Below are 25,788 nucleotides of genomic sequence, written 5' to 3' on the forward strand. Positions count from 1 at the left end.
TTACTTTTCAAGGCCTTGTATACCATCAAGCAGAAATGTCATTTCACAGCCAAAGGAATACTTAGTGTAACAAACATGTCAATCAGTAAACAGGAGTGGAACAAATATCTTCCATGGATGACTGAAAGTCACAGTTTATACTCAGACATAAGAGAATACAGCAGTCTGCCCATGCATGTTCTCATTAGTGAAGACTCTTGTGCTTTCATGAAAGTCCCTCAGAGGTCCAGGCCATCTGTGGATCTGCTGATATGAGTTCCTAAGCTGTGGGCTGTCCAGCAGCATTAGTCCTGCCTTACTGTAACCTATGGACAGGCTTCAATGAGCACGATTGTGCACAACAGTTAAACATTTTATGACATGGGGAATGGGATCTTGGCTTACTAGTGCAGATTGTGGGGAACCTGTTGCGTGTCAGTTACCCAGGCAACTGGGGCTCTTGTTGGATGGATTGTATAGTATGTATATCCTTAGCTGTTTACAAAAACAACATGGGCTTCAATATACACAGTAAAAACACTCCTATCAGAATGTGCATAAAATCAGTAAGCAAAAACACTGCAGCAAATGAGAGAGAATGGGTCAGTAGGCATCCCAATAAAGCTTCTATTCAAGATAGTAACAGAACACAAACTGTAATACAGAATCTGGTACCACGTGCCGCGGAATTTGAATCCGCACCAGACGTCACGTATGTTGAAGACCCATAGAGGTTGCTGCACCGTAAGCTGTGGCAGCGTGTGCCTCCTGGCCCGCTTTTAGTGTGGGGGTACCACAGTGGAACACGTGGTCCCAGCAGCCAATAGCGGCGCCCCCGAGAGCATACTTAAGCGCCGGCCACTCGCCCATCCAGTCTGTCTACCCTCGCTTGCGATAGACTGCTTTCTTCCTGGTTCGTGTACGAGTTTGTTTCCTTGTGGCTCTGCTGTTCGGTCTTGTCATATTCATTCTTTCCTATGTTGGTCATGTCCATCTTTTTCTGTTGTGTTGTTGTTCGTGGGCCTCTCTGTGGGGTCCTGCTGCGCCTTCCGTCAGTGCTACCCCGCGACCGTCCTGGTCGCAGTTACAACATTTTGGCGACGAGGTAACCAATGGTCATTCTTGGTATGGAGGCAAAGTTTGTCTGTCTGCTGGAGCAACAGCAGCAGCTCTTGCAGCAGCAGCAGCTCCAGTTAGACATCTTACAAAAGTTGCTGCAGTTGCTAACTGACAAAGTCGATGCCCGGGACGCATTAATGCACCAGCTTCAGGGTCCTCGGGTGTCCGACGCTTTCCTGCATCCGCCGTCGTTTTCACCCTTTAATTACGCTGAAGAGGACTGAGAAACCTACTTACATAGGCTGAAACAACATTTCACAACTTTTCAAGTCACGGACGACTCCTTGCAGCGGTTGTTGTTTTTATCTTGGGCCTCTCCGGACACATTCTTTCTTCTCCGCAAGTTGGCAGTGTTTTCCGATCCTGTGGCTCTCTCTTTCCAGGAGATCTGCCTTTTGCTGACAAACTATTATTCCCAACGCTACCATGTAGTCGCCTCTCGGCTGGAGTTACACCAGTACCATAAACAACCTGGTCAATCGTATTGTTCCTGAGTCACAGACTTGCAGGGTCTAACCGCGGGACTGCTACGGTCGCAGGTTCGAATCCTGCCTCGGGCATGGGTGTGTGTGATGTCCTTAGGTTAGTTAGGTTTAAGTAGTTCTAAGTTCTAGGGGACTTACGACCTAAGATGTTGAGTCCCATAGTGCTCAGAGCCAACTTGCAGGGTCTCAGCCGTCAATGCGATTTTACGTGCACCAATCAGCAGTGTAAGGCTTTGTATGCACACTCCCTGATCCGGGATGTGGTGGTTCAGCTGGCTCCCTCTTCGTGTTCCAATGTCTCTATGGCATTGGCGCCTTCGGTCACCCCACGCCGCCGGTCACTTGGCCCACTTCCGTCGCGCCACGCCGCCGGTCACTTGGCCCACTTCCGTCTTGCCCACAGTGCTTTACTGCCCATTCGCAGGCTGATTGTCCCTACCGCTGGAAAATGTGTACGCTGTGTAACAAGGAGGGCCACATCTGATCGGTTTGTCATAGTTGCTCGACTCGATCCAGTCCTGCCCCTCCTGGGACTCAAGATACCGTCCACGCTCTGCAATCGGTCATCTCACAGGATGACCCATCAGCACGGAAGCTTTTCCTCACGCTCCACATTTTCACTGAGGATGTCAGTTTTCAGGTCAACACTGGGGCCACCGTCTCCCTGATTAATATGGTGACATATACACGGCTGGGCTCTCCTGCGTTGTCACCTCCCTCTCACCGTTTGGTCGCCTACTGAGACAGTTCCATTCCTCTTCGTGGGCAGTTCGTCGTCCAGGTGACATACAAGCATGTTCCATGGCTCCTTACCCTCTTTGTCATTGACCATCCATTGGATTCAAATGTTTTTGGCCTGGATGCGTTTCACCTGTTTGGCTTTTCAATTTTCGACGAAGTTAAGGTCGTTTTCACGGCTGTTCCCTTTCAGGACTTGGTGCGAAAGTGGAGCACAGATCGTACATTGCTTGCACCGGATCTCGGATGTGCTTCCGGCTTTCAGGCGCACATCACCATCTGACTGGATACACAGCCTCACTTTTCCCGGGCCCAGCCCCTTCCGGTGGCCTTACGGCCAGCGGTCAAGCAGGAACTCAATCGGCTCCAGGCCGCTGCTGTGCTGGAACCTGTAACCTATAGTGCATGGGCGACACCACCGGTGGTCATACGAAAACCCAATGGGTCCCTTCAGCTGTGTGGGGACTTAGGCACTACAGTCAGTGCTCAGTCCCTCGTTGACACTTACCCCATTTCCTGACAGGAAGATCATCTTGCCATGCTTGCCGGGGGCGAGTATTTTTCCCAAGATCGACCTTGCTGAGGCATACCACCAGTTGCCCTTGGATGCCAAATCTCAGAACATCATGGTTATCAACACACCTTTCGGATTGTATAACTACAAGTGCCTTCCCTTTGGTGTCTCTTTGGTGCCGGCCATTTTCCAGTGGTTCCTGGAGCAGCTTACCCAGCCTATCCCTGCATGTGTGAATTATCTGGATGACATCTTGGTCAATGGGCGTTCCCACCAGGAGCATTTGCAAAACCTCAGTGCTTTATTTCGCACTCTGCAGTCTGCTGGTCTCCGCTCTCAGCTGGACAAGTGTTTTTTTTTTTTCGACCAGAAGTGGAATACTTAGGCCACTGGCTTAGCAAAGGTGGCATTCGCACTTCAGGTCATAATGTCATGGCCATTGAGGCCCTTCCTCATCCCAAGGTCTTATCGGAACTGCAGGTGTTTCTGGGCAAGGTTACTTATTACTTAAAGTTCTTGCCCCAGGCTGCCTCCATTGCTCAACCCCTCAATCACTTGCACCGCAAAGGGGTACCTTTTGTTTGGACTCCTGCCTGTGACCAGGCTTTTCTCCGTTTAAAGGCGATGCTGAAATCCGCCCCTTGCCTTACTCCCTTCTCTCCGGACCATCCCTTGGTTGTGGCCACTGATGCGTCGGCATACGGCATTGGGGCCGTTCTCATGCACCGGGATGCCGATGGATCCGAACAGCCCATCACTTATGCCTCTAAGACGTTGACCCCGGTGCAACGGAACTACTCCCAGATTGAAAACGAGGCCCTGGTGATTGTGTTCGATGTACAAAAATTTCATTCCTATCACTTTGGGGCAAAATTCACCCTCCTGATGGACCATAAACCCTTGGTTACACTTTTCGGGCCCCACTATCACCTTCCCGAGCGGACGGCTCAACGTCTCCAGCACTGGGCATTGTTTTACGTAATTACACTTATACCATCCGTTTGCTAGACTGTTGTGCAAAAGTGTGAAGTAAATTGGAGAGGAAATGTTGGGATATTTGGTAACATCATTTCTCCTTTATATTATATATATTAAAAATATACTCAAAAGAACATTTAGATGAGCATTGGCTCTATAACGTAAGATTTTGGAGTAAATCAGTCAAGCCCTTTTTGAGATTTTTGGTAACAACTTGAAATGATAACTTGTAAGGATGTTGCAGGGTAGGTTGTGCTGAGAAATAATTTTTAAGAAAAAAAGTGATACAAAGTGATGTTTCTGAGTTAATTAGTATTGAAGTAAGACAATCAGGCCATTGCACATGGAAATTCAAGTGGTACACCAGAGACAATGTCCCCAAATGTATTCTTAATTGTGTTTCTTAAAACTGAACAACGGAGTGAGGATCAAACCAGAACCAAAAGCTGAGCAGTTTCATATGCTGTCATCTATGCTATGAGAACAGCCGAACCTAATTGTATCTGGTAGGCCATTTGAATTTGACACTGAAGTTAGCCAATCAGGTCACTGTGCATGCAATTTAACTTGGAAATGCCACAACACATCAGATTTTTTCTTAACAATTATTTATCGGCACTACCTACCCTGCAACACACTTACAAACTTTTCATTACTGTTTCTGACCACCATATACAGTTGTACAGTTGAGGACCAAGACACCACTGCAGTGGTAAGTTAAGGTTTGAGTCCTAACCTGGAACAGTTTTAATGTGTTATGTGTCAACACAAAGTGACTTTATACAGTAATTGAATTAAAACAAAAGTTTTTCCAGTTAACAAACAATTATAGCCTGCTATTTAATTTTAATGAATTGAGGTAGCCCCATTACTAATCTGTAGACTGTGTAAACTTTAATTCTCACTGTCATGCTTTCGGCACTGTGAAATCAATGTATTCATAGATGGTCTAGGTAAAATCTGGTCTGTTTAAGTTCTGAATGTCTATCCTTATTATCTGTGTAACTGATATCTACAACATCGAAAATATTTCATACATTCAGGTTATGTTAAAGATTTTTCATTATTTTTATTTTCCATCAAGTAAAAGACACATGTAAAGTAATTATTAGATATTTTAACTTCCATGAAAGATGCTAACAGCTTTTTAAAAAAAAAAACAAAAAAAAAACTTGATATTGTGATAACTCAGATTCTTGGGTTTAGAAGAGTAATACAGAGCTTATGCACACAGTGTGGAATGTACATTAACTCTGAAATGGACCATGATGTTTGAAGTGCAGAAATTAATGAAAAAAAAGGAACCAAATGATAATACCAGGATATATATCTGTAGCATGAAACAAAGTGTAATTAATATCAATAGCATAATCCTCACAGTCAAGAGTTATATTTATCTGGAGTAGATGTAACTGCAAAGGTCACTAGTACAAAGAGAAAGACTTAAACTCCTCTTTTTTTCCAGCAATCTCCAGTTATATTAGCAGGAAATAAAGAGCAGCAAAAAAAATATCTAGGACGCATGGTGGAAGAACCAATTCTTGCAGTAAGTATGGCAAAAGTTTACTATTATCTTACACTTATCTTTTGAAGTTGTCTTAAAATATTTAAAATTGCTCTTATGTTGTTTAATGGATCGTGTGGCTGCTTTGGAAGATTAAATTCTCTTGAGTTTCATATTTATCTCGAATTTTTATTCAAAATGTTCCTCAACTAATTTATGCAAGATTGTTTGTTCAGTTAACAACAAAACAGTTAATGATTGTATTTCAATACGAGGAAAGTTATGCCCACCCCCCTCCAGCCCCCTTCTGGCCCTAAATACCATGGGCCTTGGTGCTACGACAGGTTTCAACGATATACACACCATAGGTGAAACCACTGTAGAGGGATATCTGTGGAGAGGTCAGATTAACAAATGTTATGGAAAAAAAGAAGAGGGAGTACATGAAGATGAGATGAGAGGTGTGACAGTATAAGAAGAGTTTGATAGTGTACTGAAAGACCCAAGTTGCAACAAGGCAGCTGGAGTAGACAGCATTCTCTCAGGGTAATAGACACCTTTGGAAAAAAACACAGCAAAACTATTCTGCCTGACATGCAAATTATTTGAGACAGGAAAAATTTTCTCAGACATTCCAGAAGGATATTAAACTGAAGGTGAGGTAATATTCACAGCTGTCAGTACTTGCCTCTTTGCTACTAGGATTATTGCAAGTCATGATCAAAATATTAACCTAAATTATTTATAGAATGATTTGTAGAAGAATTGTAAAAATTGACCTTGTGGAAGACTAGTTTTGGTTCTGGAAAAAAAAAAGAGGATGAATATAGATTTACATGTTCCCAATGACTTATCTTAGAAGATAATATAAGGAAAGGCAAACCTACAATTATAGCATATGTAGATTAAGAGAGAGCCTTTGGTAGTATTGATCACAATACTGTCTCTGAAATTCTGAAGTTAGCGACAATGAAATACAGGGAGCAAAATACTATCGACAACTTGTACAAAAATCACACTGCAGGTATGAGTCAAATGACATGTATGGTTAGCAGTAAATGAGAAGGGAGTGAGACAGGTCTTTAGTGTATCCCTAATTTTCAGTCTGTGTATTGGGCAAGTATCAAAGGAAACTCAGAAGAAACATGGAAAGGGAATTAAAGTCCAGGAAAAGAAGTAAAAACATTGCTGATGACATTGTAATTCTGTCAGATATTTCAAAGACTTGGAAGATCAGCCAAAAGGAAAGAACTATGACTTGAAGATTGATTTTGTAACCTAATTCAACAAAAGTGAAAAAAAGATAAAGGAATATAGTCAGTTTAAATCAGCTAATGTTGAGGGTATAAAAATGGGTAATGATAAACTCAAGGCAGCAAAAGAGTTTTGTTATTTGTGCAGCAAGATAACTTAAGACACTTTAAGTAAAGAGGACATAAAATGAAAACTGGCATTAGCAAGAAGAGTTTTACTCAAAAAAAATTGTTAAGACTGAATATAAATTTAAATGTTAGTGAGACTTTTCTGAAAGTATTGGAAGCATAAAGTATAAGAAAGTGTAACATGAATAATTAACAATACAGACAAAATGAAGATAGAAATTTGTGAAATGTGGTGCTACAGAAGTATGCTGAGGATTTGATGGGTAGATTGGATAATTAATGAGGAGGCATTACATCAGAAAGGTGGAAAAGGCAATTTATGCCAAGGCTTTAACAAAGGAAGGGCTATATGGATAAGATGCATCTTAAGGCATCAAGGAGAGGTTAATTTGGTAATGAAATTAATAAATCACTCTCAAAAACTATTCTGATGGCAGATCAAAGACCAATGGTTTTTAATGTGTGAGAAAACAGGGTTCCAAATCTTATGTACAGGGTAACCCTTTTCTCTATTTGTAAGGTTGACAAATAGTCAGATTTCATTAGATCTCTTAAACTTCTGAAGAGATGAAAATTGCTATTGGGACTGTGTTTTATGTCCTTCAGTAAGACAGTGTTCTGCCACCACATTTCTAGAGCACCATTGCCAAAGGCATTTGTTTCGGCCTAACACATCAGTCTTGAATAGTATGAATTGTTTGACTAATGTAAGCTTTCCCATAATGATGATGATGATGTTTGGTTTGTGGGGCGCTCAACTGCGTGGTTATCAGTGCCCATACAATTTCCCAACCTTTGCTCAGTCCAATTTCGCCACTTTTCTGGATGATGATGAAATGATGAGGACAACACAAACACCCAGTCATCTCAAGGCAGGTGAAAATCCCTGACCCCGCCGGGAATCGAACCTGGGACCCCGTGCTCGGGAAGCGAGAACGCTACCGCGAGACCACGAGCGGCGGACACTTTCCCATAATGGCAGGGCTTTTGTACACACCAGGCTTCCTCAATCCCAAGTCATCCTTTACTGAGCTGAGGAACACTCTGTTTCTTGTGTGCTAGTCAAGATTACTCTCCCTCATGGCCATACCATAAACATATCATCGACATACCTCTAAACACAAACAGATTTTAAAAATGCCATCCTCAATGCCATGTCCTCAAAGACTTCCATAAATAAATTGGTGACTATTGGGGATGATGAGCTCCCCATAGCCACTCTTATTCAATGACAAAATTTTTGAACAAACTGATAAACAAGCTTTAATGTCGACATATGGTGACAAAGCTTAGAGATTTTCTCTTCCAGTCTCTTCACCAATTAAAAGCAAGGATTCTTTAAGAGGAACCTGGGTAAAAAAGTGACACTACATCAAACCTGACAAGCATTTCCAAGGGACCAAGAAAGAAAAAACTTCAATCATTGTATAAAAAACTGTAGAATTGGAAATATGATGTGCACATTTTCTTATGATATAAGCACCTAGAAAAGATGCTAAATACTTGGCCAAGTTGTAAGTGGGAGCACCCAAATTACTCACATACAACTGAAGTGGAGTCACTTGATTATGTATGTTAGGCAGACAATATAAATATGGCAGAATGGCAGCACCAGGACGAAGTTTCCAAGCACATCATCAGGCAATGAGCTGTTCTTCAGGAGTAAGTTGAGCCCTCAAGTAAATGATCCATTTTTACTGAATAACCATCCTGTGAAAGAAGAACCATGGTGCTGCCTTTGTCTGCTGGTAGAATTATTAAATCCTTGTCTTCTCTAATGGACAAAGCTGCTGCCCTTATGGGAGAGGAGATGTTCCTCTGCAGGGATGGTGTCTGAAGCAGTGTATGCAATACCTCTTGCCTAAATTCATCAGCTCAGTCCTTAGGAAAGCTGGACACTTCTTAGTCAAACACACACATGAATTCAGTGATGGGAACGTTTCTTGATGTATGAGCAAAATTTAGGACTTTGTGCTAAAGTGATAGTGTGGCATCATCTGTTCTCAAGCCACAATATCAGATTATGACACCTGTTGACGAACAGTGACTAACCTCTTGAGTAAAGAACAAAAGCCACTGAAACATTGAAGACAGTCTACTGATGGCACTCCTGTGTGCACCGTCTGCTAGTACCCAGGAAGAGCTATGCACCCATTCCCAGGATACACTTAACAGTAGTGATGATATCTTCAAGTGCAAGTAAAATAAATCCTTGAATATGTGATATGGTTTTCTGTGAGTAAAATGAATATTCACCTGTCCTTAGGCAAAAGTAGCATACTTTTTAATTTTATTTACCATTTTTGTATCAATATAATGAACAAATACTGCAAATGACACAATGAATGTATTATACCTAAATTTGCAGCTGTACCTCTGAGGTTATATGGTCTACTCAAGGTACACAAGCAAGGGGTTCAGTTTTGGCAGATTGTGATTATTTTGGGTGCTCTCACCTAGAATTTGGCCAAGTATTTGGTGTCTGTTTTAGGCTCTTATGTCAGAAAATGTAAACATTATATTTCCAATTCTACACTTTTTATCCAACTGTGAAGTCTTTGTGCCTTGATCCCTTGGATATGCTTGTCAGATTTGATGTAGCATCACTTTTTACTCAGGTTCCTCTTCAAAAATCCTTGCAGTTAATTAGTGAAGAAACTGGGTGAGGGAATCTCTTAAGCTTTGTCGCCATGTGCTGACATCAAAGCTTAGTTTGTTCAAAAAATTTGTCATTAAATAAAACGACAGAGTGGTTATAAGGAGTTCATTGTCCCCAATAGTCACCAATTTATTTAAGGAAATCTTTGAGGACATAGATTTTAAAAACACCATCCTCAGTGCTATTTGTTTTTGGAGGTACATCGATGATACGTTTGTCTCTCCCATGTGGCCATACCATACTTTTAACCATTTCCTAGATCATTTGAATTACCTTCATCCCAGCTTAAAATTTGTGATGGAGGTTGAAAGGGATGGAAAGGTTCCATTTCTAGATGTCCTGGCTTACAGGAAGGATGACGAGACACTGAGACATAGTGTTTACCAGAAGTTCACTCAAATCAAGTGTCACCTGCACACATTGATCTCTCATACATCATTTCAATACAAGGAGTCCTATGGACTTTGGTGAGAAGAGCTTATGGCATTTCAGATGCAGAGAGCTGGACACAAGAGCTGGATCTTGGACTGTCACAGGGTGCATTAGAAGATATACTCATTGAAAAAGTAGGAATATCATTGCTTCACATGTATCTTTGAAAATAGGAAGAAATTAAAAAAAATGCGATATCAAAAGTGTTTTTCATGTGCTATCCAAGGATAGAGTGCTCCTTGGCTCAAGGATTGAGGAAACCAGTGTGTACAAAATTTCCTGGCCATAGTGCTCAGAGCCATTTGAACCATTGTGAGAAAACATACATCGGTCAGACAATTCATAACATTCAGGACTGATGTGTTAAGCACCAGTGCCACAGGCATTTGTTTCAGCTTGAGAAATCTGTGGTAGCAGAACACTGTCTTACAAAAGGACATAAATGTTGTATGAAGAGATGTGAATGGTTGTCCCTGCATGTCACTATTGGGACTGTGTTTTAAAAGAATTTATTGAAATTTGAGTATCTGACATTGATAAAACAGGATTCCAAATCTTTCTTGCAATGTAGCCTTGTCTTTATTTATAACAGACATTAAAAAACAGCAATCTTTGATAAATTTATATCAAAAAATGTTCTGATGGCTTAATCAGTTTTGCTAGCTTTCACCACTGGGGTGCTAAAAGTTCACTAGTGTTGGAGGGCAGTTATGATGATTTCTTGCACATGTGCTGTTTGCCCTCTATGGCATATAAAGGAGCCACTGCTCACAGTTTGAATTCAGTTCTGGTGAGTTCATGCACCAGCATACTCACCTGAAGATCACAGCCAGGTGGACCATGGAAATATTGTTCAAGATGACTTTGTGGTTCTGCAAGAAGAATATTATGTTGTTATGCTGGGAAAGCCTATGTAGTTACTTTGTTTTGTCTTTATTTGTTTAAGGCAAAAACACAAGACTCAAACAGAAACAAGGATAAGAAATGCATAACTCTTTGGATTAAAGTATCTTGTGGTGCTCCATCAAATTCAGAGACAAATCTGTAGTCAAGAGTGAAACCTCTATTGCAACCAGTATTGTAAAATCGTCCATTCTGTTACTGAACAGCTGAACTCATGCACTACCCTCAAAAAATAAAACACTCCAGTAATAAGGCAAAAACAATTTGGCACATTATTTAAAAAGAAACAAGCAAAAAATAGTGACCCAAATGAAACTGAGCCCCAAGAAAATAGCTTTGGCAGACATTGTGACACTTTCTTATAATTGGCCACGAAATTCAATGATTAATACATCTATAGTTGGTCATTTATTACTGGGTGATATAGGTGCTATTATTGTGAGTATGTAGATTCACTTGTACACACACTGCACACACTACCAACACTCATTATTTTGAAAAATACACCCTCAAAGGATCTTGCAAATACCACTAGGTCACTAAAAAGTAGGAATTAGACTCGTTATGATAGTGTTTCCAGTAAAATATCAAAATCTTGTGCTGAATTCATAGCATTATCATCAAGATTTTTTTTTACAATCAGACAATGGCTTGGGGAACATTTCCTGACAGACTTGAATATTCTATAACAACACATATCTATAAAACTGGAGATACACAAACCATCTTGAATTAAACTTTTTTTTAAGGGCCTGGGAATTTTTTGTTACTGGCAGTAAAACTCAGTTTCATCTGAACTGTGCTTCACACAATCACAATATAATACAAAAATAATTTTCATATTGGCTTTGTCTCCATGTCTAAGGCTTAGAGTACAGTTAGGTACTCTGGGGGGAAGATATTCATCAACCTCCCACTTAACATAAAGCAAGAAACTGCAAATCCCTAGAAGTCCAAAAGAAAATTAAAAGTTTCCCTCATTAGCATCTCTTTCTACAGATTATCTCAATATCTAGATTCCAGGATTAGAAAGATTTGTTAACTTGTGGTATATGGCAATTAGCAGCATTCACTGTAAAACTGAAAGACTGGAAGACAACTAGTAGTAGTTGTGGTCTTCAGTCCAGAGACTGGTTTGGTGCAGCTGTCCATGATACTCCATCCTGTGCAAGCTGCTTCATCTCCCAGTACCTACTGCAACCTACATCCTTCTGAATCTGTTTAGTGTATTCATCTCTTGGTCTCTCTCTACGATTTTTACCCACTGCGCTGCCCTCCAATACTAAATTGGTGATCCCTTGATGCCTCAGAATATGTCCTACCAACCAATCCCTTCTTCTAGTCAAGTTGTGCCACAAACTCCTCTTCTCCCCAATTCTATTCAATACCTCCTCATTAGTTATGTGATCTACCCATCTGATCTTCAGCATCCTTCTGCAGCACCACATTTCAAAAGCTTCTATTCTCTTTTTGTCTAAACTATTTATCGTCCATGTTTCACTTCCATACATGGCTGCACTCCATACAAATACTTTCATAAATGACTTCCTGACACTTAAATCTATACTCAATGTTAACAAATTTCTCTTCTTCAGAAATGCTTTCCTTGCCATTGCCATTCTACATTTTATATCCTCTCTACTCCAACTATCCTCAGTTATTTTACTCCATAAATAGCAAAACTCATTTACTACTTTAAGCATCTCATTTCCTAATCTAATTCCCTCAGCATCACCCGACTTATTCGACTACATTCCATTATCCTCGTTTCGCTTTTGTTGATGTTCATTGTACATTATCCTTTCAAGACACTGTCCATTCCGTTCAACCGCTCTTCCAGGTCCTTTGCTGTCTCTGATAAAACTTTGAGGTCTGCCAATGACATTGTAATTCTATTTCTTCTCCATGCATTTTAATACCTACTCCAAATTTTTCTTTTGTTTCCTTTACTGCTTGCTCAGTATATAGATTGAATAACATTGGGGACAGGCTACAACCCTGTCTCACTCCCTTCCCAACCACTGCTTCCCTTTCATGCCCCTCGACTCTTATAACTGCCATCTGGTTTCTGTACAAATTGTAAATAGCCTTTTGCTCCCTGTATTTTACCTCCGTCACCTTCAGAATTTGAAAGAGAGTATTCCATTCAATATTGTCAAAAGCTTTCTCTAAGTCTGCAAATCCTAGAAATGTAGGTTTGCCTTTCCTTAATCTATTTTCTAAGATAAGTTGTAGGGTCAGTATTACCTCACATGTTTCAACATTTCTATGGAATCTAAACTGATCTTCCCCAAGATTGGCTTCTAAGAGTTTTTCCATTTGTCTGTAAAGAATTAATGTTAGTATTTTGCAGCTGTGGCTTATTAAAATGATAGTTCAGCAATTTTCACATCTGTCAACACCTGCTTTCTTTGGGATTGGAATTATTATATTCTTCTTGAAATCTGAGGGTATTTCGCCTGTTTCATACAACTTGCTCACCAGATGGTAGAGTTTTGTCAGGACTGGCTCTCCCAAGGCAGTCAGTAGTTCCAATGGAATGTTGTCTACTCCCGGGGCCTTGTTTTGACTCAGGTCTTTCAGCGCTCTGTCAAACTCTTCACGCAGTATCGTATCTCCCATTTCATCTTCATCTACATCCTCTTCCATTTCCATAATATTGTCCTCAAGTGCATCGCCCTTGTATAGACCCTCTATATACTCCTTCCACCTTTCTGCTTTCCCTTCTTTGCTTAGAACTGGGTTTCCATCTGAGCTCTTGATGTTCATACAAGTGGTTCTCTTTTCTCCAAAGGTCTCTTTAATTTTCCTGTAGGCAGTATCTATCTTACCCCTAGTGAGATAAGCCTCTACATCCCTACATTTGTCCTCTAGCCATCCCTGCTTAGCCACTTTGCACTTCCTGTCAATCTCATTTTTGAGACATTTGTATTCCTTTTTGCCTGCTTCACTTAGTGCATTTTTATATTTTCTCCTTTCATCAATTAAATTCAATATTCTTCTGTTACCCAAGGATTTCTATTAGCCCTCACTTTTTTACCTACTTGATCCTCTGCTGCCTTCACTGTTTCATCTCTCAAAGCTACCCATTCTTCTTCTACTATCTTTCCCCCATTCTTGTCAATCGTTCCCTAATGTTCTCCCTGAAACTCACTACAACCTCTGGTTCTGTCAGTTTATCCAGGTCCCATCTCCTTAAATTCCCACCTTTTTGCAGTTTCTTCAGTTTTAATCTACAGTTCATAACCAATAGATTGTGGTCAGAGTCCACATCTGCCCCTGGAAATGTCTTACAATTTAAAACCTGGTTCCTAAATCTCTGTCTTACCATTATCTATCTGATACCTTCTAGTATCTCCAGGATTCTTCCATGTATACAACCTTCTTTTATGATTCTTGAACCAAGCGTTAGCTATAATTAAGTTATGTTCTGTGCAAAACTCTACCAGACGGCTTCCTCTTTCATTTCTCTCCCCCAATCCATATTCACCTACTATGTTTCCTTCTCTCCCTTTTCCTACTCTCGAATTCCAGTCCCCCATGACTATTAAATTTTCATCTCCCTTCACTACCTGAATAATTTCTTTTATCTCACCATACATTTCATAAATTTCTTCATCATCTGCAGCGCTAGTTGGCATATAAACTTGTACTACTGTAGTAGGCGTGGGCTTCATGTCTATCTTGGCCACAATAATGCATTCACTATGCTGTTTGTAGTAGCTTACCCACACTCCTATTTTTTTATTCATTATTAAACCTACTCCTGTATTACCCCTATTTGAATTTGTATTTATAACCCTGTATTCACCTGACCAAAAGTCTTGTTCCTCCTGCCATCAAACTTCACTAATTCCCACTATATCTAACTTTAACCTATCCATTTCCCTTTTTAAATTTTTCTAACCTACCTGCCCGATTAAGGGATCTGGCATTCCATGCTTCAATCCATAGAACACCAGTTTTCTTTCTGTTGATAATGATGTCCTCCTGAGTAGTCACCGCCTGAAGATCTGAATGAGGGACTATTTTACCTCCGGAATATTTTATCCAAGAGGACGCCATCATCATTTAGTCATACAGTAATGCTGCATGCCCTCGGGAAAAATTACGGCTGTAGTTTCCCCTTGCTTTCAGCCGTTTGCAATACCAGCACAGCAAGGCCATTTTTGTTAGTGTTACAAGGCCATATCAGTCACTCATCCAGACTGTTGCCCCTGCAATTACTGAAAAGGCTGCTGCCCCTCTTCAGGAACCCCACATTTGTCTGGCCTCTCAACAGACACCCCTCCGATGTGGTTGCACCTATGGTATGGCTATCTGTATCATTGAGGCACGCAAGCCTCCCCACCAATAGCAAGGTCCATGGTTCGGCGGGGCGGGGGGGGGGGGGGGGAGACAACTAGGATATGATATTTCAAATGTAAGTAATATTTTCTTCAAAAATACTATTGTAATAAAGCAGACACACTGCCTGGAAAAGTAGTAGTTCACTTGGAAAGATGGCATTGATTTTGATCAGATGATGGCATATGCCAACTGGGGGATAGTAGATGTACCGGTAATAGTTTCAACAACATCTGCCAACAGATAGCATACTGGCATAGCTACTAGAGTGCCACCTGTGTCTGCCCTTTAATAACGAATGCTCACAGCCAGAAGGCAAATGTGCGAAGCAAGCAGGCAACCATGCCAGTGAGACTCATTTGTGCTTCCTATAGCCAACTGAATGATTTTGAAAGGAGTCAAATTGTGGCCTTCCAAGTGGTGGAGTGGTCCTTTTGGAGAATTGCCACACAAGTTGGACATACCATGTCAGTTGTGCAACAATGCTGGTATCAGTAGTCATGTGAACATTCCCACACCCGTAGATGAGGTTCTGGACATCCACACAGCACAGACACACACCAGGATTATCACATTGTGAGACAGTAGTGACAGATCATACAAGCCCTCTTCACTATGCTATGGTAGCTGTGAGCTAAGATGTGGCAACATGAACTGCTAACAACAGATTTGCAAGTGCACCTCTAGCTATCTTCCACTCACACTACAGCATCAACATGCATGGCTTGATCACTTGGAAGTTAGTGTTCATGAGCTGTATGTCATATGCACAAATGACCATCTTCTGCATGCAGGCAGAATCTCCTTTCATCACTGAAGACCAGGGTGCATCATTCTGTTTTGTATGAATGTACCTTATGAGACACACTGGCACCACCGCAGGCCTTATGGTCTGGTTGCAATGTGCTACAACTCTCATTCAACTTTGGTATTTGTGGAGAAGATGCTAACCAGTGCTCATTATGTGCAGAAATTTGTTAGACCCATTCCTTTGCCATTCTTGCAACAGGAAGGTTATGTGTTGTACCACGAGCATAATGCTGGCCCACACGCTGCCCATGAAACTCAACGTGCTCTGCAAGATGCGGAGCAACTTCTCTGGCCAGCACGATCTCCGGATACGTCCCTAATGGAGCATGTGTGTGATATGATGGACCAAAAAGTGACTTGTGTGACTCATCAACCAACAACTCTTACAGAACTACATGAATAGGTGAAGCAGACGTGACATATTATATCCCAGAATAGTATTTGCCCTACATATGATTGACCAAAAGCCAGAGTTATTGACTGCATTGCTGCCTGTGGAGTCGACCCATGCTGAAACACCCATATTAGTACATGGTGTAGATACCTGGTACCTCAGAATCATCTGTGCTATTGCTCTTGAATGTAATAATTTCATGTACTCCATATGCACTGTCATAACAATAAATCTTTCCAGGAAGTTTCATATCAGCGCACACTCTGCTGCAGAGTGAAAATCTCATTCTGGAAATCTTGAGAGCATTGGAAACCTCTAAAAGGGTGTCCAAATTTTCTTTCCCCTCTGGCTGTGTAGTAAGTCATCAACAACAGACAAACAGCAGCTACTGGGGGCAGCAGCTATCTCTTTAACTAGGTTAAATTTGGCTGGGATAAGCATGAATAGCACTAAGTAACATTTTTGTTAAAGCAGTACACAGATTCAGTTTCTACAATTCCCTTGTCTTGTGATTATGAATATGTTGACTAATTAACCATGTTCTGTGGATCCCATGAAGAAGGGGAACACTTAGGGATATTTAATTAATTTTCCTCATCCACTGTTTTGGTTTTATTTACTGGTGCATAAATTATTTAAATTTTTGGTGTGAGACAGATACACAAGGGTCAGGTAGGCAATCTAATAAAAAAACATTGATAACATGGAAATAGCTGATCTATCAATTGATACCACCTCAATGTGTTTTGAAAAGTGTCATGAAGTAATTTTACATATCTTGGACTGTTTATCACCATGGTTTTGTCGTTATTGAATCAGTATGATTGTGTACCCATCAAAACTTCTTATTTCTACATGCATATGTTCAGCTCAACTTGTACTTTGTGATAATTGTACAGGTTTTCTAATTTTTAAGTTACATAATTATGAGTTAGTCCTCATTCTGTGTGTTTTTATGACAAGATAGGCTGATCTACATCTGCATACACGTAGGCGACACAAGTCATAGAATAGTAATGTGCACATGTACAGATGGCAGTAGTATCGTATACACAAAGTAATTCATGTGAAAAGGTTTCTGACATGATTATGGCCACACAGTGGGAATGGTAGTTGGAGACAAGTGCATGGGACATTCTGATTTGGAATTTTTTTGGGGATTCGACATTCTGCAATTCACAGTGTCAAGAGTGTGCCACAAATACCACATTTCAGGCATCTCTCACCACGGGCAATGCAGTGGCCGAAGGCCTTCACTTAACCACAGAAATCAGTCATTATTTCAAGCAGTGTTGCTTGTCTGTAAGCACTGACAATTCCACACAAACACTGCTGCTCTCAAAGTGGGATGTTCGATGAACATATCTGTGACCTATGTGAGTGCCTTTGCTAACAACACATCACCTGCAGCACCTCTCCTTGGCTCACAGCCATACCTGACCAGCCCATGGTTTTCCACTCATCTAAGGTCCAGGCAATGATTCCCAATTTCAGTTGGTAATAGCTGATGTAGGGTTCAAATGTAGCACAGACCCCATGAAGCCATGGATCCAAGTTGTCAACAAGGCAATGTCCAAGCTGGTGGTGGCTCCATAATGGTGTGGGATGTCTTTACATGGAACAGACTGGGTCCTATGGATGTTCGGCTATTTGGAGACCATTTGCAGCCATTCATGAACATCATGATCCCAAACAACAAAGGAATTTTTATGGATCACACTGTGCCATGTCATTGGGCCACAGTTATTCACGATTGGTTTGGAGAACATTCTGGATAATTCAAGTGAATGGTTTAGCCACCCATATCACCCAACATGAATCCCATTGAACATTTATGGGACATTAGAAAGAGGACTTTTCATGCTCCAAATCATGCACTGGCAAACCTTCACAGTTACAGATGGCTATAGAGGCAGCACGGCTTAGTATTTCTGCAGGGGACATCCAAGAACTTGTTGAGCCCTTGCCACATTGAACTGCTGCTCTATGCCAGGAAAAAAGTCTGACACGATATTAGGAGGTAACCCATGACTTTTGTCACCTCGAGCGCCAGCTTGCTCTAAACCTAGAAAAATGTACACTAACATACTGAATAGAAATTCTGTCTAAGTCATCCTACATCTTTCTGCAGATTATTCAATCATATGTCTAGGGCCTCCCATTGGGCAGGCCATTCGCTGGGTGCCGGTCTTTCAATTTGACGGCACTTCAGTGACCTGCAGTCAATGAGGATGATAGGATGATGATGACAACACCCAGTCCCTGGGTGGAGAAAATTCCCCAACCCAGCTGGGAATCGAACCCGGGCCCAGAGGATTGTCTACCCCCGGTAGCTGAAGGGTCAGCTTGATGGATTGTCAATCTTTCTGCAATGACTTAATAAATTTTCCCATATACTAAAGCATTGTCAGCAAACAGCTGCTGATTGCTGCTCACCCTATCTGCCAAATCATATATGTATGTGAAGAATAAGAGTGATCCTATGACAATTGCCTGGGGCTCTAATAATGATACCCTTGTTTCTGATGAACTCATCATCAAGGACAGCATACTAGGTTCCATTACTTAAAATGTCTTCAAGCTGTTAAAGTATCTGGGAACCTATTCTGTATGCTCACACCTTTAACTTTCTTCAAAGAGGCATCTTATCAAACACTTTCCAGGAATCTAGGAATAAGGAATCTGCCAATTGCTCTTCATCCTTGGTTTGCAGGGATATCATGTGAGAAAAGGGCAAACTGATCATGATGCTACCACCACCACCACCACCACCACCACCACCACCACAATAAAATGCTTGTGCTTCTGTGGAAATATGAACTATCTGATCAAAAATATCCAGACACCCTGTGTAATTGATTACTAGATGTCATGAGAGGTGGATCTGTCAGCATAAAAGGAGAAAGTGAGTATTGTCTTGTCAGCAGAGAAGCAGTAATGGCTGAATGGGTCAGTTAGGGGAATTCAATGACTTTGAACATGGACTAGTCATTGGATGCCACCTGAGTAACAGATCCATCAGGGACATTTTAACCGTTCTCTAGTTGCTCAAGTCATCTACTGGTGGTATTATTGTTAAGTGGAAATGAGAGGGAACAACCACAGCTAAACCAAAAGCAGGCAGTTCTCATGTGCTTATGGACAGGGACCATTGAGAACTGTGGAGGATGGTTGTAAACAATCACACCAAATCAGCAGAATGAATCAATCATGAATTCCACAGTGCAACCAGCAGTCCATCTATCACAATGATTGTGCATAGGGAGTTAAAAAGAAAGGAGTTCAGTAGTTGAACAGCTCATCATATGCCACACATTTCTGTAGTTAGTGCCAAGTGACACTTTATGTGGTGTAAACAGTGATGTGACTGCATAGTGAGTGATTCAGAACTCCAAATCACTCATTTCCAGCCACTCTATGCCCTGTGGTAATCTGATAAAAGGGTTTGGTTTTGACAAATGCCTAGAGAATGTTACCTGCCATCATGTGTAGTGCAAACAATGAAGTATGGAGAAGGTGGTGTTACAATATTGGAGTGTTGCTCATGGTGAGGGTGTGATTCCCTTATTGTACTTACAAAAATGCTAGACGCAGAAGAATATGAACACATTTCAAAGCATTGTGTACTGCATACAGTAGAAAAACAGAGTGCATTGTCATGCTGACACAAGCAGTTCAGAGACAATGACTGTCAATAAAGTAGTATCTGCAAAGCAGTGGTTTGTGGTCAATTGAAATGAACTGGTCTGTGCAGCATCCTGATCTGAATCCAGTGGAATATATCTTTGGGTTGAGTAAGTTCATTGATGTCACTCCAGACACCAGTGTCCAGCATCACTACCTTCTCTGGTTTCAGCTCTAAGAAGAATGGCCTGCCATCCCTCCTCAGACAGACACATCATTGAAAGTGTCCCCAGCAGTGTTCAGGTTGTCATAAAGGTGAAGGGTGAACATACCCCATAATAATGTCCACTAATTGACGTCTGGATACTTTTGATCAGGTGGTGTAGATTTACTACCAAACACGAAAATAATTCGGAAGACTGTTCATCCATTATTCTATGCATTCAAAGTTAGAGTGATAAGAATTGATAAAATTTTTATGTCTTAGGTCAGCTTTTTAAGGCTCCTCTTAGTATTGTGTACCTCTTTCTTTAATTGTAAATAAAAGAAGTCTACCAAGTGACTTGCAATATTTATAAAAATTGTCTAGCCTCCAACTTCTCCTCCACCTTTCCATACTGAATTGACCTCTTGTATCAGGATATGCACTGATGAATACAATAGCACACCACAGGTAATCACTAATCTAAGATTTTAGTATGCTAAAACATCACACTTCAGATCCTTAATCATGCCACTGATATTAAATCCTTCAAAATATCCGTAGATAATTTTTCCACTCCTGTTAATAAATCTTCTGTGAAGGATCTATACTAATATTTTAGATCATATTTTGAACTTCAAGACTCCAAATGAGACATAAGTAAAGGAAGTGCACTTCTTGTTTCACTTTTATTGAGTGGCCCTTCAATAGGGGTTGTTTATCTTGGAGACTGCACCACAAACTTGAAGACCCCAAAACAGATTAGCAGATTATCAAATTTCACGGCTAGACTGTTAACATATATCAACTCTGGTCTGACTACTTCTTAAATAGTATTAAAATGTTGCCTTCTGTCATTTGTTTCAGGAACTTGCCAACTGGCTCTTTGTTGCATTGATAATCTGTGTAGATTTACTTATCTGTTTTCCTGCTCTAGTGAAGCCTTTATGCAGAGATTTAAGATCTTTATACAGATTGTCACAAGGCTATACCATTAAAATCTCCTGCAAAGGTGCATTTCAGTACTCATATCATTTATATGATAGACGGTAGTGACCTTGGTTTCCTGCTTTGTAACATCCTTAAGAATATTTGATTTTCTGACATTTCCTTCTCTACCCACAATCTTAGGATACTGTGTAGAGTGTAGAGTAGAAGTAGAAGTTCTCTTGGTACAGCACTCTTCTTCCTCCCCCTTCCCCATGTCCAAAATGTGAAATGTGCTTGCAATGTAGAGAGCAAAAATATTACAACTTATTCCATTAAGGAATTTCCCCTAATCAGAACCTTTTTAACAGCACTATATTGTCTTTAATCTTCATACTATTGGTCACTGTTACATTTAGGTACCTTTCTGTTCCTGCCCCCAGATTTTCACTTCTCAAAACTTTGTACACTTATGTCCTGTGCCATACTTTCTGTCTGAACCCTGCAGTTCTCCATCAGGAGTACCTATAGTTTTGCTTCCTGTATTGAGTAGTGACAGTGTGTTACCACATCTCTTCAACTGACAAAATATTTTGTAATCCTTCACCTTTTAAGGGTAAAACATTTCTTTTCTTTCAAATATATCTTAATATTACCAGTGTTGATATTAATAAATAGATTATTGCCTTTCAGAACTGATATAGAATTTCTGTGATATTTAATTTTCATTATGTTTTATTACATTGATTAAACGTTCTTCATGATTTGGAATTTTCATATTTCTATCTTTAAGCTATGCTGTCCATTTTATTACATAATGTAAAATACGCATATAGAACTCTTTACATGCATCTGGGTTTATTTCTAGCAAGAGTCCAACTGTTCAGGGCAGCCTTTGTGATCATAATTTTGACAGATGAAGAACTTAAAAAGAAAATGAAGACATTTATAAGTGCTATAACTACCTACATTAATACCTTCAGCTTATTTAAGCACAAGTTAAAACTAAATTAAAACAGGACAAATATGCATACTCTTTCTTTGTATTGTAATTTGTGTTCATAGAAACTTTCCATGTAATGCATACCTGCTTTTCGGAAGCTAGGCAAGTATTTTTTCTATTGATTTATGCTAATTTTCTGTAAATAAACTGTAAGAACAATTGTTTATGCTGGTTACTTTTGCCTCTAGTTCTTAAGGTATTGTTTCAAATTATTGTTTATGCCTGAGTGTCCTACTTGGAATGTCATCCACATAATTAGTTTTAAGACTCCTGTTCCTGCTCCTCAGTAAATTATTTCCGTGATGTTTTCAAAACTTGGTTAAGTCATTGTTGTTAAGTGTACGTGATTGTTCCTACAGGCATATTGTGTAACTGAACCTGGTGCAGGATCTGATGTTAATGGCATAAAAACTCGTGCTGAGAAGAAGGGTGATGAATATATAATAAATGGCCAGAAAATGTGGATTACAAATGGTGGTGTGGCTAGTTGGTAAGTGTTTTCTTTTATAGTTATTTGCACTTGTGTTACTGAGAAATAATCAACAACATTATTGTAACAAAAGTACATTATTAAAAAGTAATTCATTTTTGGCTGAATAATGTAGTTCATTAGTAAAAACAGCTTCCACATTCATAATCTTTTAGTTGCTAATAATGTAAAGCTGTCCTTATGATTTGATGTAATAACTGACTGGTTCAGTTGCACAAATAAGAAAAAAGTTGTGCGCATGAACTGAACATATGGTCCATAAGGTCATACCCACACATAAATAATACCAGTCATAGAGCTGACCTTTAACATACTTATCACAGAAAAGATTATAATACACATACTAATTTGATTGTTAGTTAATTAACTATTTTCACATACCATTGATCACATGTGACAACTCACTGCTGTGTGGTATGCATCGGTAGATTTACAAACAAAATACATATTACCTATGAAAATGTGACTAGGTGCTGGCCATTTATATAATGGTATTTTTACTTTAATCATAATGTATAACATCCCTCCATGGGCTCACAGCTGTTTTGTGAGTACATGCATGGTGAACATGGGGGCCCAAGCCATTGCAGTAGTTATTTCTTCCTTTCCTATGCTGCAGTTTTACTCTCCTCACTCAGTCAGACTCTTAACCAATGTTTGTTGATGATGTTCCACTCCATATGGCAGCAGACAATGACGCTGAAGCATGACATCTTATCTTGGCCCCTTCACATCTAATTAGGACACCCTCAATCTGATGATCTGGTGTTGCTGCAATGGATGTTACTGTCACCTGCCAGAACTACAACTAATTCTCTCTTGTTCTGTAATCTGTGTTGATCTCCAAGAAACAGAGAATGGTCATCAGCAAAATCTAACTCATAAAGGCTATTGTGCATTCTGTCAGAACTTACTGGCCCCAGAAGAGCTTCTGCAGGAATCTGTACATTGGCACACACAGTTATCATCAGTGAGTTTATTCCCTCCATACAACAGTGGAAGCAATAGCTTAATCGAACAACTTAACCCCCCCCCCCCCCCCCCCGCCAGCCCCATCCCCCTTCCTCCCTTACCCTGAGCCCTTTTACCCTATATGGAGATTTCAACAGGCATCACCCTCTGTGGAGGAGTTCCATTTCATGTGGTAGAGACCTTCTCATTGACCACCTTCTTTCTGGGCTTGATCTGTCACCTCAGTTACAGTATTCCTATCCACTGCTGTACCACCTATGTCACCTTTTCAGCTATTGACCTTAGAATATCTTCCCTGATCTCATAGATTTGCTACAAAGGTCACTACATGACAATCTTTGTGACACTAACCACTTTCAAGTGATCCTGTCACTTCCTTGTCATCACCCAACAGAGCAGTTACTGCACCTCTACTGTCACCTTCACCCCTCTGACAGATTGCATCAACAAGGGTGTGAGAGAGATCAGTTCTAGAGACACAGATGCTCTCATTATTAATGTTACTTTTGCTACATGTCCCTCCATCTCCCCACTTTTAAGTAACTTCGTGCTAAGGCTCACTATCTGATTAATCCTGGACTGCTACTTAAGGTACACCTATAACCTAGTGCTCCCACAAAATGTAACTAACAGCCAACAGTTAGCACTGCAATTCTGTGCTTCCCACTAGCTTCATGCTGTAACAAGTCAGTATGGCTGTGACTTGCAGAGTCAGCAGTGGCCACCCTTTTCTTCACATTATTTAACTTTTTGGGTACAGGTGCACCACACGGTAACATCAGCAGTATAAAAAAATTCAGAATTAAGTTTCTTTATATGTGTAAGTGTGATGTCAAATAATATTATACTTACTTTAAGCTTCTGCAGTAACACAGTTATATTTTCCAAGTTTAAATTACTTATTCTTTTAAAACTGTTACAATGGATAATTGAAAAATTTTGGAGAAATTGAATTTGTTTAGGTGAATAAAATACCTCAAACAGATTTTCAACTTTACCAAGGTGTAGGATATTATTGAAGTACAATGTATGCTCTTTAGTTCAGAATCTGAAGGGACTTATTCTGAAATCAATGAAGAAGATCGTGTAACAGAGGTGTCGACATGTCAGACCAGTTACGTCATTCATATTTTAGTGCCAGGAAAACTCATCATTTGCCACTCCACCTATTTTACAACTTATTGAATATTACCAGATACAATTCTATGCCAAGGAAGTTGGCTGTACATATGATCAGACAATACATGTTAAGACATTTGGAAAAAATGACTAAGTAGAGTACTCTGTGAATCCATTAGTCGTATTTTACATTTGCAATTGTAAAAAAAGATGAAAGAATACCAGAATCCATGACAGGGTACTGTATTTTCTGTCCTAGAGCTCAAGACCAAAAATCTGAGGTTAAATGTGATGGTTGTCAAACAGTGATTGATTGTGCCATTAACAAAAATTATGTGCCTCATGTGTTCAGTAGTATGACTTTTCTCTCTAGATTTTTTTTTTCCTTTCCCGAAGTATGATTTAAGTGTTTATTATACTACTTTGAAATAAGAAAATTAAAATATTTTTATCTGAGATACACAAGTAGCTCATGGTAGCAGACCTACTGATAAAATTACGTGTAGCATTTCAGCATTAAAATGAAGAAGAAGGAATGCTGTGGCTCCTCCTTGAGAATGTATGCCTTTTAATCACAGGTGCGAGACATGCTAAGTAGTCTTCTGAGTTACTGAAGATCAACAGCTGTTCTAGCTCTCTCTCTTCAGAATAGTATTTGTGCCAATGCGGCAGACCATTCTGAACACCTTGGGATCCCCTCTGTGACAGTGCTGGCAACCTCTTCTTACCTGGCTATCTTTCCAACATATAAAGAAGTTGAATACATCTCCCTGCACTTGAACCCCCCTCCCAAATTATGTTATGAAATTTTTACTGATTGGGAACTGCTTTAGGCTCTTGAGTCACCACACAGTGCATCCCCAGGCCCTGATTTGATTCATAATCAGGCGATCCAACATCTGAATGTTGCTAAAAGGCTCCATCTACTCATTGTCTTCAACCATGTTTGGCCAGAAGCTGTTTGCTCTTTGCTATGGCAAAACAGTATCAGCATCCCAAACCTTACACCAGGCAAAGACCAAATGTCCATCAATAAGTAAGGACTACTTAACCTGACCAACATGCTCTGTCAGGAAACCATCCTTTCAAGCAGTTTTCAATTGTGATGGATTCTTGAATCATGGGGCTCTTTGTACCCCTATCAGTGTGGTCACAGAGTGACAATCCACAACCTACCATCTGTTTAGGCTGAAGTCAGAAATCCAGC

At 40.2% G+C, this 25,788-nt stretch overlaps 1 protein-coding gene across 1 annotated transcript in view; it reads left to right on the forward strand.

Annotated features, from left to right (window-relative positions):
* LOC126184726 (probable medium-chain specific acyl-CoA dehydrogenase, mitochondrial) overlaps nucleotides 1-25,788 on the forward strand; it is a 213,499-nt gene that overhangs the window by 83,804 nt on the left and 103,907 nt on the right. Inside the window, exons 5-6 of the mRNA XM_049927260.1 lie at nucleotides 5,279-5,359; nucleotides 22,360-22,490. Coding sequence (XP_049783217.1) covers nucleotides 5,279-5,359; nucleotides 22,360-22,490 — 212 coding nt within the window. The remainder of the gene's footprint in view (nucleotides 1-5,278; nucleotides 5,360-22,359; nucleotides 22,491-25,788) is intronic.

The sequence above is a fragment of the Schistocerca cancellata genome, chromosome 4 (assembly GCF_023864275.1).
Source record: "Schistocerca cancellata isolate TAMUIC-IGC-003103 chromosome 4, iqSchCanc2.1, whole genome shotgun sequence".
Classification (NCBI taxonomy): domain Eukaryota; kingdom Metazoa; phylum Arthropoda; class Insecta; order Orthoptera; family Acrididae; genus Schistocerca; species Schistocerca cancellata.